This window comes from Oenanthe melanoleuca, chromosome 4 (assembly GCF_029582105.1).
Source record: "Oenanthe melanoleuca isolate GR-GAL-2019-014 chromosome 4, OMel1.0, whole genome shotgun sequence".
NCBI classification, from domain to species: domain Eukaryota; kingdom Metazoa; phylum Chordata; class Aves; order Passeriformes; family Muscicapidae; genus Oenanthe; species Oenanthe melanoleuca.
In genome coordinates, this window is record NC_079337.1 from 52,322,899 (window position 1) to 52,339,032 (window position 16,134).

At 39.5% G+C, this 16,134-nt stretch overlaps 1 protein-coding gene across 1 annotated transcript in view; it reads left to right on the forward strand.

Annotated features, from left to right (window-relative positions):
• Positions 1-297: 297 nt before the first annotated feature.
• Positions 298-16,134, forward strand: part of DHX15 (DEAH-box helicase 15) — a 46,315-nt gene continuing 30,478 nt past the window's right edge. The window contains exons 1-5 of the mRNA XM_056489396.1: positions 298-514; positions 6,300-6,648; positions 11,476-11,669; positions 12,650-12,809; positions 13,174-13,392. Of these exons, the coding sequence (XP_056345371.1) occupies positions 447-514; positions 6,300-6,648; positions 11,476-11,669; positions 12,650-12,809; positions 13,174-13,392 (990 nt within the window). The 5' untranslated portion in view covers positions 298-446. The remainder of the gene's footprint in view (positions 515-6,299; positions 6,649-11,475; positions 11,670-12,649; positions 12,810-13,173; positions 13,393-16,134) is intronic.

A 16,134-nucleotide genomic window follows, 5' to 3' on the forward strand; every position in this document is an offset into this window, starting at 1 on the left:
TCAGGCAGTGGCTAAGTTGCCCAGGGAAATGATGGAGTCACCATCCTCTGAGGTGTGCAAGAGGTGCTCGGATCTGGCGCTGGGCGACGGATTTAGTGGGTACAGTGGTAGTGGTGGTGGGCGGCGGCCCTGGATGATGTTAAGTGTTTTTTCCACCTTCGGTGCCCCTAAAACCCACGGATCCTTTGGCGAGACTCTTCCCTCAGGGCCTCAGCCGGGAGCGCGCGCGGCGGGGCGGGGCCGCCGGGCTCGCGCCCAGGGGAGGCTCTGGCCAACGGGCCCGCGCGCCAGCGCCCCGCGCGCTCCCGGCGCTTCCTTCCGGCCGCCATTTTGTCGGCCGTGCCTCGCCGCGCCGCCGCTCGGGGAGGGAGCGCAGAGCGCCCGCCCGCCGCACCCCGACAGACCGACCGACCGACCGCCGGACAGACCGACCGACCGCCATCGCCATGTCCAAGCGCCACCGCCTCGATCTGGGTGACGATTACAGCTCCAGCAAGAAACGCACCACCGACGGGTAAGGGGTGGCGCGGGCGGCGCGGCCCGCGGCGGGGCGGCTGCGGGGGATGGCGGCGGCTCCCGCGCCATCCGCTCCCCATCCGCAGCTCCGGCCGCTCCTCCGGGGCTGGCGCTCCCTGGGGCGCGGTGCGGCCGCCGTGCGAGGCGGGGAGAGGCTGCAGCGGCGCCGGCTCGGCCGAGCAGGCCGCGGCGCCTCGCGGCTCCGCGGGGCGTTGGGCCTGGCTCGGTGTCGGGCCCCTCGGGGGGGGATGGCGGCGGGCGGGCGCAGGGCCTCGTGCGGCGGCGCCGCCAGGGGGGAGGGAGGAAGGCGCCGGCCCAGCGCCTGGGCGAGCGGGCTGGGCTGGGCGCCCGTGGCGGGGGTGGCGCGCTGCTGGGCCCGCGCCCCCGCGCCGCGCTTTGTTTGCGGTTCTTCGCATTCTTATTTGTATTCACCCTTCCCACTCCTTCTCCCCTCTTCCTTTGTAGTTGTTTACTTAATCTCTGGCTTGAAAGGGTCTGGCAAACGTGGGCCTAGAGGTGAGCACGAGGTTTGTGCAGCTCGTGTTATTAGTGCCTGCACTGGTGGGAGCGTTGTTCCTTTGTTAACGTCTTTCACCCAGTCACCTTCGGTGATGTGCTTGGCTTGAAGTAGGAATCGATGGTGAGGTGGGTTTTGAGGTAGGGGGCAAGGGAGTGGTTTTTTTTTCTTAGTTTTGCGAAGGTTGAAGTTTTAGGACTGTACTGCACACGCTTCAGCATATTTTTGTTGAGGTTAAGGTATTTACAGGAACACAGACTATGCACTGATGCTGTCCTTAAATTCAACGTTACTTTAGAGCTTTCTTTACATAATCTTTTCCCCTTTAAATGGGCAGGAAGGGGAGAAAACGCAGGCGGCTCTTTAAAGTAAATTTCTGAAGTCTCGAGTACAAAGAAACGCAGTGTTTATCTAGTCTGGCCTTCTTTATGGAGCACAGGAGGCTTCCGTGAATTAAACAATTACTAAAATCCATCAGCATTGTTTTGGACTGTTTATCTAAGAAAAGTCCTTCAGTTTGTTCTCAAAAGGATACAATGGCTCTAAAGTCTAATGTAGCAGTTAATATTCACTGATAAACAGTCTTTGCAAAACTTGCCTTTTTTTAAGGTAAGCTTGTACAGCTTCAGTTTTTAGCTTGTAGAGTGTGATGAATTTTTCTGAGCTAAAGAAAATAAACGTTTATTATTCAGCTCTTATTTCCTGTCTGTGGGATCAGCATAATCACGGGTTTTTTTTAATATATTGAGCTATTTGTCTTAGTTAATGCATTTTTGGAGGATTTCCTAGAGAAACAGCTCCTCTGAATCTACAGAAAAGTTGTACATATACAGCTTTTCTGTATGTAGAGGCTTTTGTAAAATTATCAAGTGTTTCTGTCAAAACCGGGCGTTACTTAAATGTGGTATGACTGTTACAGTTGGTTGTAAAGATAATCACTGGTCAGTATTTCCTTGTTTTTATGTTGGTGGGTTTTACAGTTTTGGTGTGGCTTTATTTGTCGTGCAGGTGTGTGTGTGTGATACAGGTGTGTTTTACTGATCATGTAATGTCATTCTGAACTCTTAGTCTTACCATTTTGTATGTACTGCAGTGAGTTCCCAACAGTGTTAAGCTAGAAGACATTGACCTTTATGGCATCTAAAAACTGTAGAAATGCTGGTCTTGTGCCCCTTTTTTGTCCCCTCTTCTGTAGTTAAAGCATTAAATAGTTTAGGACTGAGAAGAACTCACTCTAAGCATGATTAGTTCTTAGATGACCTGAAATCTTAATTCGTGTAGCACGAGTCATACTGATGTTAAATGGTTGGTTTGTTTTAGAGTAGTTTGGTTTTGCAGCTTATGCAAGGCCATGAGGAAGATGTGTGGAGTCTCGTTAAAAGCGTGTGTGTACCTGCCTTCCTCTGTGCCAAGAGTGCCTTTCTGCAATTGAGGTGGTTTTGGAGCTGGATTAAGATGGATGAGCTCCTTGCATGGTTACCACTTCACATTCAGAACAGCAATGTTGTCTTCCATCCAAACTGGACTACCTCACAAATTATGAAAGTTACTTCAACTGAACCTGCATTTTTTAGTTCCTCTTTCGTGGAGGCCTCTGGTATGGGTGGCTCTACTTGGCCAGCAGGTTTGTAATTGTTGGTGTAACTTTAAACATCTGCATGACATCTGTTGTTTTCCAGACTTGAAGTATTGTCTGTGAAGTAAAAAACATTTTGGAAAAATAGAAATTGTATGGAAGGTTTTTGGTTACAGTGCTTCTGTGAATTACATACATACTATTTTAAAGTATGTTAATTTATTTTCAAATATATTTGAGTTTTGTAACATCAGAGTTAGTGATGTAGTGGGTTGTATCATTCAGACTAATTGTACTTGGTTGATTTCTGTATAGATCAGAAATGCCTTTAGCTGCAGTGCCTTTTTTGTATCAACTATTGGGATAAATACTGTTAGATGGGCTTAAGCTTTCACTGTGAAGATCAGTGGTTTACCTTGAGTGTTTTGTTTCTGTTTTTATTTTGTATGCTTTTTTACAAAATAAAAGTAGCACTCTTACTTAGTGATTGCTATAGTGCTTATTTGGGGTTCATATATATTATATGAGTGTGAATGTAAGGAAGTGAAAGCAAATAGCAGACCAGACTTTTTCACTTAAAAGCAGAAAAATTGCCAACGCCTTCTGATCATGGAGGCTGTTACTGGTTTCAGGCACAAGACAAATGCGATTAAATAATTACTGTTAATTTTTGGTTTTGAGTTCTGTTTTCTTTGGGCAATCATGAAAAAGCAACTAAAATGTGATAGTTTATAAGTGAAGAACTGCCAAGCCACGTTTTTAGATAGTTAAGGAAATTAATATGGCAGCATAACTGTCATTCCTTTTTTTTGCTTGTTGACCAAATGAGTGTATGTTTGCTAAGCTTCAGTAATAATGGGAGTCTGATAAACAGTTTTAGGGAAAGAAAGTGCTGCTGTATAATTACAAGCGTTAGCGAGTAAGTTTGAAGGCATGCTATATGTTGTGCTGTTTCTATGGTAGGGTCTGGTTGCCCCTGCTTCTAGTCTACATTTTGAAAACAAGAAATAGACTCAACTCCTTTTATTAAAACATAAATAGTTTTTACTTCTGAAATGTACATAAAGCTTGATCAGTTTCCTTTCTGTTTGTACAATTAAAAAGCTGTAAGAGTTCACTAAAGAAACAGAGAAATGGGAGATTAATGGTTTTTCCATGATGGATTGTATTTTTAGTCCATTTAATTAGCTTTTTGTTCATGAGATTGTGTTTTTAAGTCCACACAAGTAGTTACCAAGTGCTTCAAAGAGAGTGTTTAAGAGGCTAGATCAGAGATACTGATCCAAGTTAAAATTAATGCTAGTGGGAAGGTTGGTTCTTCACAAGGCTGGTGAAATGCTTGTTCTGACACATGGGAAGGGTAGGCAGCAGTGAGAATCTATTAATTTTAGTGCTAGTGCTGCTTTGTGGAGGCTGAATTGAATGGGGAAGGTACACTTGATGGTCTGTAGTGCAGAAGCTGCTGACCTGATACTGAGTTAACGGTTTTGGAGTAGATTCTGTTGGTATGGTTTATTTACACATAAATTGTATACCAGGGAAAGATACAAATCCTTCAGAAACACACATACACAAAAGAATGCTGTAAAAAATCAAGCCAAACCTGCACGTTAGTAATGTGACTTATTCTGCCTTTAGTGAAGTGTATTGTTGCATTTTACCCTGGCTTTACCATTCTTGAATTGCTTTTATACCTTTATTTCTTTTTCCTGCCGGTCATATTGCTATGACCATGTACTTGTATATCCTGGTGCCTGCAGCTGTTTAGAAGGTGAATAAATAGCTCGTCAGCCAAGTCCAAAGCTTTGTTGCTGTCTGATAAGTGCTGTTAGACTCTTACACCCTTGCGAATAGCAGAATGAACCTAATTCTTAGGGGAAACTTTTATATGGAGAATATGAACCTAGTGGGTTCTGAAATATCTGCCTGGCATTTTACAGTAGACAGATTTCTAGCTTGTACAGTATTTGACTGTGTTGGAAGTAGTGTTAAAGCTAGAGTATCTCAGATTCAAATACCCTAGAAAGGGTCTTAATTTTTAAATTACTCAGAGTCCAAATCTTGAGGAAAATCTGTTTACAACTAAGTAAGTGACAGTAAACGGTATGTTTTGTAATCTTTCTTTATTCTCAGTGAGTCTGTGTTAAAGAAGTAATGTTAAAAAAATCATAATATGACCTCTATTGTCATATGTTGAATTATTGAGGGGAAAAAAAGGCTGCATACATTACATTCATTCAGTCATTTATACAAGAAGAGTAGTGGTGGTTGTTTAAAAAGCACAGCACACTTTGAATTAAAATTTATAGAACCAGTAGTAATATAATCTTGGTTACTGCATCTTCCCTATAGGTCAGAATTTGGTATTATTTTGGTAGTTACATTTGAATGCCAAATGCATGTTTAAAATAAAAGCTGTGGAGAGCAGTGTTGGCAAGAATTTTCTTTGGACATGGTCTCTAGACATGCCTTAGTGTTGGTGAAGAAGGAGGGAAGGTTTTGTTTTTTGCTTAATATTCCTAGAAATGTTTGTGTGCACTTATTATAAAGCCGGTGTTGGCTTTGTTGTTTTGCCCTTTAGATGGGATTTCAGTTAATGCAGAAAAAGAGACAAAGCTGAGGATATTCTCTCTTTTGCAGGCAAATATGCCACTAATCTTTTTAACTTGATCTAGTTTAAAATTGGATTGATTGTTTTTCTAAAGCAGGGCTTTCTTCAAAGTCCTGAATTGGGAATTTTTATTAAAAACATGCAGCTGTAGTTTTTGGGTCAAACTGTGGATTCTTTTCTGAGTGTATTTGTAGGAAGAGTGGGATTGTGTGCGAGAACAAGTACATGGACTTGCAGAATCAGAAACTCTCAAAAAGACTGAGGTCAGAGTTTGAGAATACTGTTTCTTTTTCTTTTGCACATGCAGTGAATTCTTCTACTTAGTATTTGGAACAAATGTGAATACATAAGTGCTGTTTAAGTGTGTGGTAGGAGGTGATACTGGAGAAGATACAGCTTGATAGTGTTGGGTTAACATAGAGATAGAGTTGAACTCTATGATCTTAAGGGTTGTTTCCAGCCTAAATGATTCTGATTCTGTGAACTGTGATGGTTGGTTTTAAGTCTTAAGTTCCAGACTCAACAATCTCTATATTAAAGTAGATGGAGTCAAAAATGTGTGTAAGACTTGAAACAAAAAAAGCTACAGAGTAATTGTGGTATAATAAAATGAAACTTCCACAGCTTGCTTATTGAGTTGATTTTGGATGAGTATAATTCCTTTGGTAGGTCGGCAGAAAAAGCTATTTAGTGTTCTTATTTTTCTGCAGCCGCAGGTGAAGATGGGAAGAACTGTGAGATATCTACACTGCGCAGCTGATTCTTTATAATCATTGGATGAAGAGAGTTACAATGTTCATCTCTCCATGAGATAGCTTTCTTCAGTCTTGCCTGTAATGAAAGGAGCTGTTGTAGTGTTTAGGTACAATAAGTGTAGCTATATATATATCTAATGTTGAGTATGCATCATACACACTGTTGGTCCTTATCCTTCCAGATAGCTGCCTGAAATACTTTAAAGATTTGGTTTGTATCCACTTTACACTGGCACCTTTAGGGTTGCATTGAATCAAAATTCCTCCTCTGCATTTAAATATTCAAGTGTCTCATTTTCTGCTGTGTCTCTTAACTCATTTTAGGAAAGATCGGGACCGGGACAGGGACCGAGATGACCGTTCGAAAGATCGTGACAGGGATCGTGACAGAGATAGAGATCGTGACAGAGAAAGGGACAAGGAGAAAGATCTGCGACCTACGTCTAACTCCACATATTATGCGGCTGCTGGGTTACCAGCTATCAAACCAGCAATGATTCCACACAGTATTAACCCTTTCACAAATCTACCACATACCCCACGATATTATGATATCCTGAAAAAAAGGCTGCAGCTTCCTGTCTGGGAATATAAAGAAAGATTTACAGATATATTGGTTAGACATCAGTCATTTGTGCTGGTTGGAGAGACTGGGTCTGGTAAAACAACACAGGTGAGTTCTTATCTCTGTGATACTGCTTTTTTTTTTTAAAGGTTGTGGCTGTTGCTGGGTGTGTGTGAGAAATTAATTGTGTAGGAATACTTAAAAAACTGTGAGCAGAACTAATTTGATGAATGTTATACTTGCTTAATGTGTGCAAAAGTTGAGGAGAATCTTACAGCGTCTTTCAGTACTGATTCCAGGCTGCTGCTTCCGGTGGGCTTTATGATTGGTAGGTTCCTGGTAGAGGAAGGTGGACCTTTAGTGGTGTGACAGAAGTGTACTAATCCACAAACCGAAGTGGTGGTTCCACATAATTTATTTAGCTGCCTGTCTGATGTCAGCTACAAAATGTGAGCTTGTTCATGTTTTGTGAAACTTATTGCTGCAGATAAAAGGAATTGAAATGACGAATACTATTCTCACATCTGGTTAGCTTTCGGTGATAATCAAACTTGAGAGGTAGAGTCTTGTGTTTCTTTGGTGCTGAAACTTCTCAGAGATTGTAGAGCTTTTTAGTGCTGCAGTTAAAAATCACTTTTTCTTTTTGTGGACTCATGGCTGTAAAAGTCTTCCTCAGCACCAAAAGTAGTGATAACAGACGTGTTAAGACCTTAAGAAAAATTTCCTCTTAAGCCTTAAGAAAAATTTTGAGGACCAGTAAACAGGAAATATCTAAGATACAAGGAGCACCTTGGTATTTATAGCAGGGCAGATTTGTTCAAAACCTTATCCTCTAGTTTGTCCTGTGTTTAAAAGTAATGTAAAAAAATTCTGTAATCTGATAAAATCCTTTTGTTTAGGCAGAAAATAAAAATAGAAGAATATTTTAGTCTTTATAGAATTGTTTGTAGCTGACTTTAAGTCTTACAGGCAATAAAGTTTTGGTCACGCAATTTTGGATGTTGAGAAAATGTAAAGGATGTAGTAGTATACTGGATATCTTCTATAGATGTGCTTAAAATATTTAAAGTTACAGGACCTTGCTGTACATTCTAGGAACCAGTGTTGTGTTAGTGGGCACATCATCTCTTGTTTTTTTAAACTGTATAAGCCAAGACCAGGAACGTATAGAATTCTTCAGAAAGGTTTGATTATGTAGTTATATGGAAGATGAAGTATCTTGGATGTTATATTAAAAATGTTACTTACCCATATGAAAACAAGATTACTTGTTATGTGGTCTGAAAATTTGAAGATCTAAGGGTTGTGTCAGTGTCGTTCCTCAGGCATAAAACTTTTCCTGAGTTGACTACTTTAACCCTTTATGAAAGGATTTAAGTAATTTAACATATCTTTCCTAAAAATGCTAAAAAGCTACCAGAAGCATATAAACTGTCTTGGAAGTTTCTCTGCTTCCTCTGAATTTGCTCTGTGAAGTTGCAGATACTTTTTTTAAACAATTGACAGTGTCTCTGTAGGGACATACCACTGAAAATTGTCCTGCTGCCACCTAATGAAAATTCATTTTCCATGTAATAGTATCACATCGTTTTTGTGGTCAATTGCTGTCTTAAAACCTGTTAGGGGATGATTGTTTTTCTTCTTAAATTCATTGATCAGAGCAAGATAAATACTTTTCTGCAGGTAAGAAATCCTTCAGTGCTCAGACTGTAGGTGTACATAAGCTGTTAATGTCAACTTTATACAAATACAAGCACCACTTGCTTATTATTTCCAAAATTAATATTTTCTCTTTCATTTTGGTAGTAGAAGAGAGTATACAGTAGTAGATATCTTTTTGATAGTGAACTACTGCCTTCCAAGTCTGTTCCCTGATTATTATCTGCACCTCTCCTGTTTAGACAGGTTGAGAGAGTTGGGATTGTTCAGCCTAGAGAAGAGAAGGCTCTGGGGAGGCCTTGTGGCTTTTCAGTACCTGAAGAGAACTTAAAAAAAACATGGAGAATGACTTTTTACATGGGCAGATAGTGATAGGACAAGGAGAAATTACTCTTAAGCTGAAACAGTGGAGATTTAGATTAGGTGTTAGGAAATTTTTCACTGTGAGAGTGGTAAAATGCTAGAACAGGTTCCTGGAGAAGTTGTGAGTGCCTCATCCCTACAAGTGTTCAAGGCCAGGTTGGATGGGGCTTGTAGGATTCTGGTCTTGTGGGTGGCATCCATGGCCATTGCAGGATTGCTGAAATCAGCTGATCTTTAAGATCCTTTGCACCTGAAACCATTTTGTGATTCTCTAATTATGTACATGTTTTTGTAGAACACCCAGGATTGGAAATGCTTGGCTCAGGCAATGGAAGAAACGGGTTGTTAAACTTTTCTCACTTGTTTCACATAGACTTTAACCCCAAAGTACTGAAGAAGTATATTGGAAGCCAAGACATTAATTTTCAGTTCTTTAGTATTTACAGTGGCTTAATTTGTAGTTTAAACTTAACCTTCAAAGTTAACTGGTTTTTCTGAATTGCTGGAAACGGGCTCAGTGGTGGAATGGGTGTACTAGATTTCTCTTAGGAAGGGGTAATTACTTACTGTAATTGCAGTGTTTACTCTTTTAAATCTGAGATCATATGTGGTTCTGGTATAATAATTTCACTTTGGTAAAGAGAGTGGTAGAGTGGCATCTCCTTTGCATAGTGATGCCACTTCTTTTGCAGGACTTCTTGGTGAAGTCCAGAAGCAAGGTGATGCTTAATCCATGTGCAGGAGAACTGACACAGGTTCTCAAATAATGAGATTTAGAGAATTCTATCATGTAACTTTTAACTGAGGAAGTTCTCAGTAAGTTGGAGAGGCTCAAAAAAGCTAGAAAGGGCAGTGCTCTTCTGTCTCTTGCTGTGCATTCCTGATGGCGATCAACAAAGAGATGCAACCCCCGTTTGAAGCAAGCATGAAGCCAATTTATTGATTTCACTCATCAGTATATATACCTTTCCAGCTATGGCTAAAAATAGCACAATCACATGATTGGTGTTTCTAAGTAACATTACTTAATCAGAGCTCTGCACTGAGCCTTTGCACAGACCTGTACAGACCAACATAGGCACGTACAGTCTTGCATGATTTATCTTAAAGCACACCTTTTGCTTCTCCATTTAGAGATCTGCCTTGGCTTGCCAGGGCTTGTGACCTACCAAACTTAGTACATCCACTTCAGTCATGAGTTGAGCAATGCTCTGAGCCCTGTTCTCCAGCTGCATTTCTGCATCTCCCCCTTTCTTTTCTAATAGTGTAGTCACCACCTCCTTGTGCTTATGGAAGTTATGTTTGAAAGTCTCTCTTAATTGAGAAAGTCCTTGAGATTAAATGAGGCTAACTAAAGCCATTCCTCCTACTTTTGATATTGATAAATTGACCTTTTTTATAAGGAAAGTCAGAGGTTTTGATGATGTTGCAGGGTTTGGTTTTTTTTTTGTTTTTTTTTTTTTTTTCTGTCAGTGGAATTAACTTTAGGCTAGGTTTCATAAGAACAAAATTACAAGAAGTGTTGAGTATATTCCCAGACCTGACTGAAGTAAAAAATGCTGTATGGCACAGTCCTTTTTCCCAGTATTTGTATGTCTTTGAAAGCTGGACAGAAAAAGTCTTGGGGTGGTTGCCTGCTTAGCACAGGGAAGTCTGTGGAACCCTTTTCTTTAATTTCACCAGTGCTGAAGGTTTTGCTGTTTACTGGAAAATCGCTGTTAAATTGGTTTTATTTCATTCTGCAGTGGCCTGACAAACCTGCTGGTTCAACATTTATTACAGGAATTGCTATGTTTAAAGTCAAAAGATTTCACCTAATATATATACTAATATACTAGTTGTGCTATTACTATTGATTTGGGAAGCAGGGGAGCCATGTATGTGTTACAGAATAGGGTTTCATGTTGCTGCTTTTAGTGTTCAAGAACTGCTATTAGTTCTAGTTTTGAATAGGATTTTCATAAATTTGAGTTCAAGTCTAGTAGTCTCATGTCATATTTTGATTCTATTTGCTTTATTGTTCTTATATTTAAAGTGGAAATATATTCTTCATTATAAATGCTTTACATGACATCTGCTTCTGGTTATGTTTTACTGTTTACGTATGTCCATTTTGCTGTAAAAATATAGTAATGAAGAACCAACATTTTCTTGGTTTAAATTACACTTTTTCTCTTATTCCTCATTGGTTCAATGTATAAAGAATGTGTTTTCTTTTCCTCTTTGCTTTTAATACTTTGAAAGTAATTACTAAGAACAAGTGGGGTTTTTTTTTAGTCTAGGCTTGGAACTAGTTAGGCCGGGAGATGTTACCTCATGAAGTATTCCACTGAGAACATGTGGAGAATAATCTATCTCCATCAAACTGTTACTGACCATAGGAATTCTGAATAAAACTTATTTTGGATTATTCTTACTGTTTCCACGTTCCTAATAGGAGCAGAAAACTACTGACTGGCAAATAAAACAAGTGCTAACACAGGAAGGAATGCATAGTGGTTTTGTGTCTGAAATTTCCAAAGTAATAAACCTAATGAACATAATTATCTGTGCATTTTATTTGTTGCATTTCTTGGCTACTGATCTCCAGTTTTGAGTGTGTTAGCTTTAATTTTGGTTGCCCTTGGAGTGTGTTGGCTGCTGCTAAATACCTGTAAAAGGTATTGATCTGACAGGGCTAAAATGTACTGTGAACCTATGTGTTTCCATGCTAACTTCAAAGATAGCTATGTGCATGCTTAACAAGAGTGCTTTATTTAGTAGCATAAGTAGTGTATCTGCTCTCCTGCTTTGGATGTTTTTTTGTGTGTAATTGACATTTCTGTGGAATTCTCGCTTTAGGCTCAATACAGAGGTGATAGATTCTGTATGACCATTTGAAGTGTGTTTATCAGTGAATTTGATTGTTGCCAGATCCCTCAGTGGTGTGTTGACTACATGCGCTCGCTGCCTGGCCCGAAGAGGGGAGTGGCGTGTACCCAGCCACGGCGAGTGGCTGCCATGAGCGTGGCGCAGCGCGTGGCCGATGAGATGGATGTCATGCTGGGCCAGGAGGTCGGCTACTCCATTCGCTTTGAAGACTGCAGCAGCGCAAAAACCATTCTGAAGTAAGTATGGCAGCTCTCAGGTAAAGGTGTAACAGCATACTTGGAAGTGGGGGAATCACAGGGTAATGAAGAATGTGAGCGAAGTTATGAAAGGAAGAATAAGGGAGTGACTCTGGATTGGTGCATTGTGTGTGAGTGGGGAAGAGACATGGGAGCTGTAGCATGAACTGAGAGAAACCTGAGGTCTCAGGCATGAATAGAGCTGGAAATGATTCATTCCTCTTGAAGAAGTCACTGCACCCTGTAAAAATTAATTTTAAATGATCCATAAAGAAGGTGGTGATCTGAATAAGTATGATTAAGGTGCTGTTCATAATAAAGCCCTTCAACATGCAGTTTCCCTTTGTTGTGCATTCAGCTGATGTTTTATGTGTGATGTCTTCTACTCGGGATCCTTCTGGTAAACTTATTTCAGTAAAGAGAACTTCTGAAGATTCAAAACTGGCCTATACCTGGCTCTGGAACACATAGGAGTGTTTTGTTGTCAGCTGCTATAGATTCTTGTGCTGCTAGGAACCACATTTAATACATCATTTGCAAATTACATTCAAAATGCTCTATTAAAAACACCACAGTGTCTTTCAAGGATTAATACTTTTCTATCAAAAGATGTCTTCTCTTTGGTTGTACAAGTAGTTGAAGGGCTGGGCATAAAGTTAGTATGGAAATAGAAATGTAACAGTAGGAGAAAAGCAAGAAGTGAATAAATGATTTGCAGACAGAAAAGGAGAACAGTTGCAGAAACAGTTTATCTTGGATTTTAGAGGGGTTTTTAAGTTTTCCCCCCATAATCCCAGATTCCATTTATACTCTATTTCTACTTGAAAACTTAAATGGTCTTGCTACAGTGTTGGAAGTAGTTTGCTGGTGTTCCTACTTTTAAAAAGTTGATTAAAAGCTTAGTTCAAGAAACCTAGTGAGCATAGATGAGGATTCTGCATCAAACCTAATAAACAGAATGTGTGTTGGCATTTGTTCAGGTATATGACTGATGGTATGTTACTTCGTGAAGCAATGAATGATCCTTTGCTGGAGCGCTACGGTGTTATAATTCTTGACGAGGCCCATGAGAGAACACTGGCTACGGATATCTTGATGGGAGTTTTGAAGGAAGTTGTAAGACAGAGGTCTGATTTGAAGGTCAGTAAGGATGAAGTCCAACAGCATCTCTGTTCTAGTTGCAGTCATACTGGATAAAGTGTCTGTGTACTTACCATTAGCTGAGTTTTATAATTGCTTTTTGATCTGTGGTAATGTATATTGGAAGGCTAACCCTAGGAAATTCTGAATGTGTTTTGTATTGAGAAAGCTCCTAGAAACAATGTAATTGTAGCTTAACCTTGTGTATTGGACTTGGAATTTTTTTGAACCTTTATAAAAAGGGTGCTGTATTCAGTTAATAAAAGCATTCAGCAATTTACTTTCTTAAAATTACATATTGCATGCATAACATGTCACAAGCTCTTCTAAATGTTGAGTAACTTTTTGTCCTCTAAATCTACAGGTTATAGTTATGAGTGCTACTTTAGATGCTGGCAAGTTTCAGATCTATTTTGATAACTGTCCTCTTCTAACTATCCCGGGTCGCACCCATCCTGTGGAGATATTCTATACTCCAGAACCCGAAAGGGACTATCTTGAGGCTGCCATTCGAACAGTGATACAAATTCACATGTGTGAAGAAGAAGAAGGAGATCTCTTACTCTTTCTTACTGGACAAGAGGTACTTTTTTCTGTTTTCTATTCGTTGTTCCATACAGAAACTGCCATAAGTGACTTATGTAGTCTAAAACAGTTTTCTTTCCTGGTTTATTATTGGGATGACCTGAGGTTTATCTACCATACACTGTAGGTCCTTCGACATTGTACATATCTGCATTGTAAATTCTGTGCAAGGCCTTTCAATAATGAGACTTCTCAGCAACTCAAGTACTTCAAAAAGAGAAATCCAGAAAATGAACCCTAGGTTTGTACTGATGGGAACCCCAAAGATCTGGGTTCCTGAAAGCGTCCTTGTTTTTTATTGAAAAGATAGTTTTGTGCACTTCTGTACATGTGTTGTACAGCTTAACTAAAGAAGAACCATTTGCTTTGCTACATAGCCAGTCATTTTAATAAGAATATTCAGATTTTGTTTTTTTATTAACTTTGAGTATTAGGCTGTAGATTTTATGTACCATAAATTCAGGGAGTTAGGTCTCAGAAATAGACTCTGTGCCCTGAAAAAGAGGATTGCATACAAGCACTTAGACTAAACTACACCAGGAAATGAAAATTTTCTGGAAATTTTAAGTACTTCACTTGATATAAACTGGGGTATTTTTTTGGTCTTGGTCTTTTTTTGAAGCTCTTTTGAGTGTCCATATTGGTAAATTGAGACTGAGAAGAGGTTAAAAACGCGTAGGCATTTTGAAAGTTTGCTGGAGTAAGTTACCCTAATTGTGTTTTAGTAGGGGAAGAAGTGCCACTAGCAAAAACGTTTTTCAACTCCTTCTTGGAATTACTACTCTTACAGAACTGCCTTTCAAGGGATGTGGAGCAATTCAGTGTCTTCTAAGTATACACAGCCTTAACTATGCCAAGGGGGGAAAGTGGTACAAGTAACTTGTGATGCTAAAGGTACCTAGGCTTCTTGAGTAGACTTGCCAATCATAAAGACACTGACTCTTAACATGAGTTTTGAGACATTTGATTTACGAGTCTTCTGGCAGGTCATGTCCCTTATAAACCTAAGCAATGACTGTCACTATAAAGGCAAATATTCTGACTTTTACATTTGTCCTTCTTTGACTGGAGTATTGCTATAAGTTAAAGTACAGGTAGGAAGAAGTACTTTTAGTGATAGTGGCTTTGAAACCTACCTGCTTGGTTTTGATTTGAAGTTGTAGTTCAGACAAGTTTAGTTCAGACTAGTTGGGTACTTAAATGTGTGAATTAGTGAAACAGCTGTTGCAGAGGGACGAAAATTGGTGACAAGAGAAAGAAATGCTCCTGTCCTGTAGTTTCAGCAGATTTTATTTTCTTAGCAGATATTCTAAATCAGGCTTGTCTTCAACCTTTCACAAAGCACAAATACATGGCCTTCTGATTTATGAATTGCGTGCTCACTACATCAGGTGCTATGTATTACTCTAAATAACCTGTTGGAATAATCACTGCAGGGCATGGGATGAGTGTCTTCCTTTCGCAAATGGCTCTAGACTCCAGATCCACCAGCACTACAGATGTCCTCTGTTATTTTGTATGAACAGGTTCTTGGATTTTCACTGGGTTTATTTGCAGGACATAATGAATTATAAGCAAATTCTAAATAAAACTCAGTATGTGCTCTTAAATGTATTTATGTAATTAAGCGTAAAAGCATCTAACATTGTGTTTTACTGTGGTTACTGAATCACTTTAAAGCAGTCATTGATAAGCCAGCATCCTCTGCTCTGGAGTCTAGAGTTCTCCAGTCCATGTGTCAGTTGATGGTACTACTGGAGTTGACTCTGCCTGGAGCTAGTTGTAGTTTGGGTGGTTAGCATGAAATTCAAGTCTAGTTAAGCTTCTGTTGAGAAGCTTGGAAGTACTGTAATGCTTTTGATGATTGACATTTTGGGGTCTCTGTACCATCATAGTAAAGTCTCTGTATCACTGTTGAATCTAAAGTGATGTGACCTGCTGTACTCTCAAGAATGGGAAAGTGTGCTCTAGGTACCATTACCACTGTGTGCTTCAGATTCATTAGGCTTAGTAGCTAGGCTAAAATTGTTGTATGCTAGACAGAAATGCTTTGTAGTTATTTTGGATTCTTCAAAACACGATGTAGAGGGTGCAAGATTATTTGTTTTTCTTGTCAGAGACGTGCATATACAAAGTTAAATTATGGAAAGGAAACATGCTTTAGCTGCAACAGTGCTAAGGTGGCTTATTCAGAGTTTGAGGCTAAAAATGAGGTGTAGTTGCAGTGGTCTGTGGTAGTCTTGTTCCTTATTTGCCACTGTCTTCTCATTCAAATGAATTTGAAGTCATTTCATATGGGAATTAAGATAGATAGCAGTTAATTAGTACAGATTAGTTAAGACATAGAGAAGATGATGAAACTTGGAGATAGCAAGAAGATTCTGTGTTGTCATGCCCAGAAACTTAAAAGAAGCTTAAATGTGTTTGGAAACTAAAGGAATCTTTAATTGTATTCGCCTGCTACTGGGTGATAAAATTGTTTTTAGTGTGCAGAAATATGTGTTCAGTAAAATTTTCCTTCCTGAATTGTGAAAGGAGCAAAAGGATATGATTACATTGTATGAGCTGCTTTTAAGTCCATTAATAACAAAAGAGGATGTTTAAAAGCAAAATTTACTAGGAAAGAACATTTTGAAACAGGACTTGTCCTACAGGAAAGTTCATTTGTGATTGTTAAAACAATCAGCCCCCCTGCTATATCAAGAAAATTTCAGGACATGGGAGTAGTGTTCATGTTTAA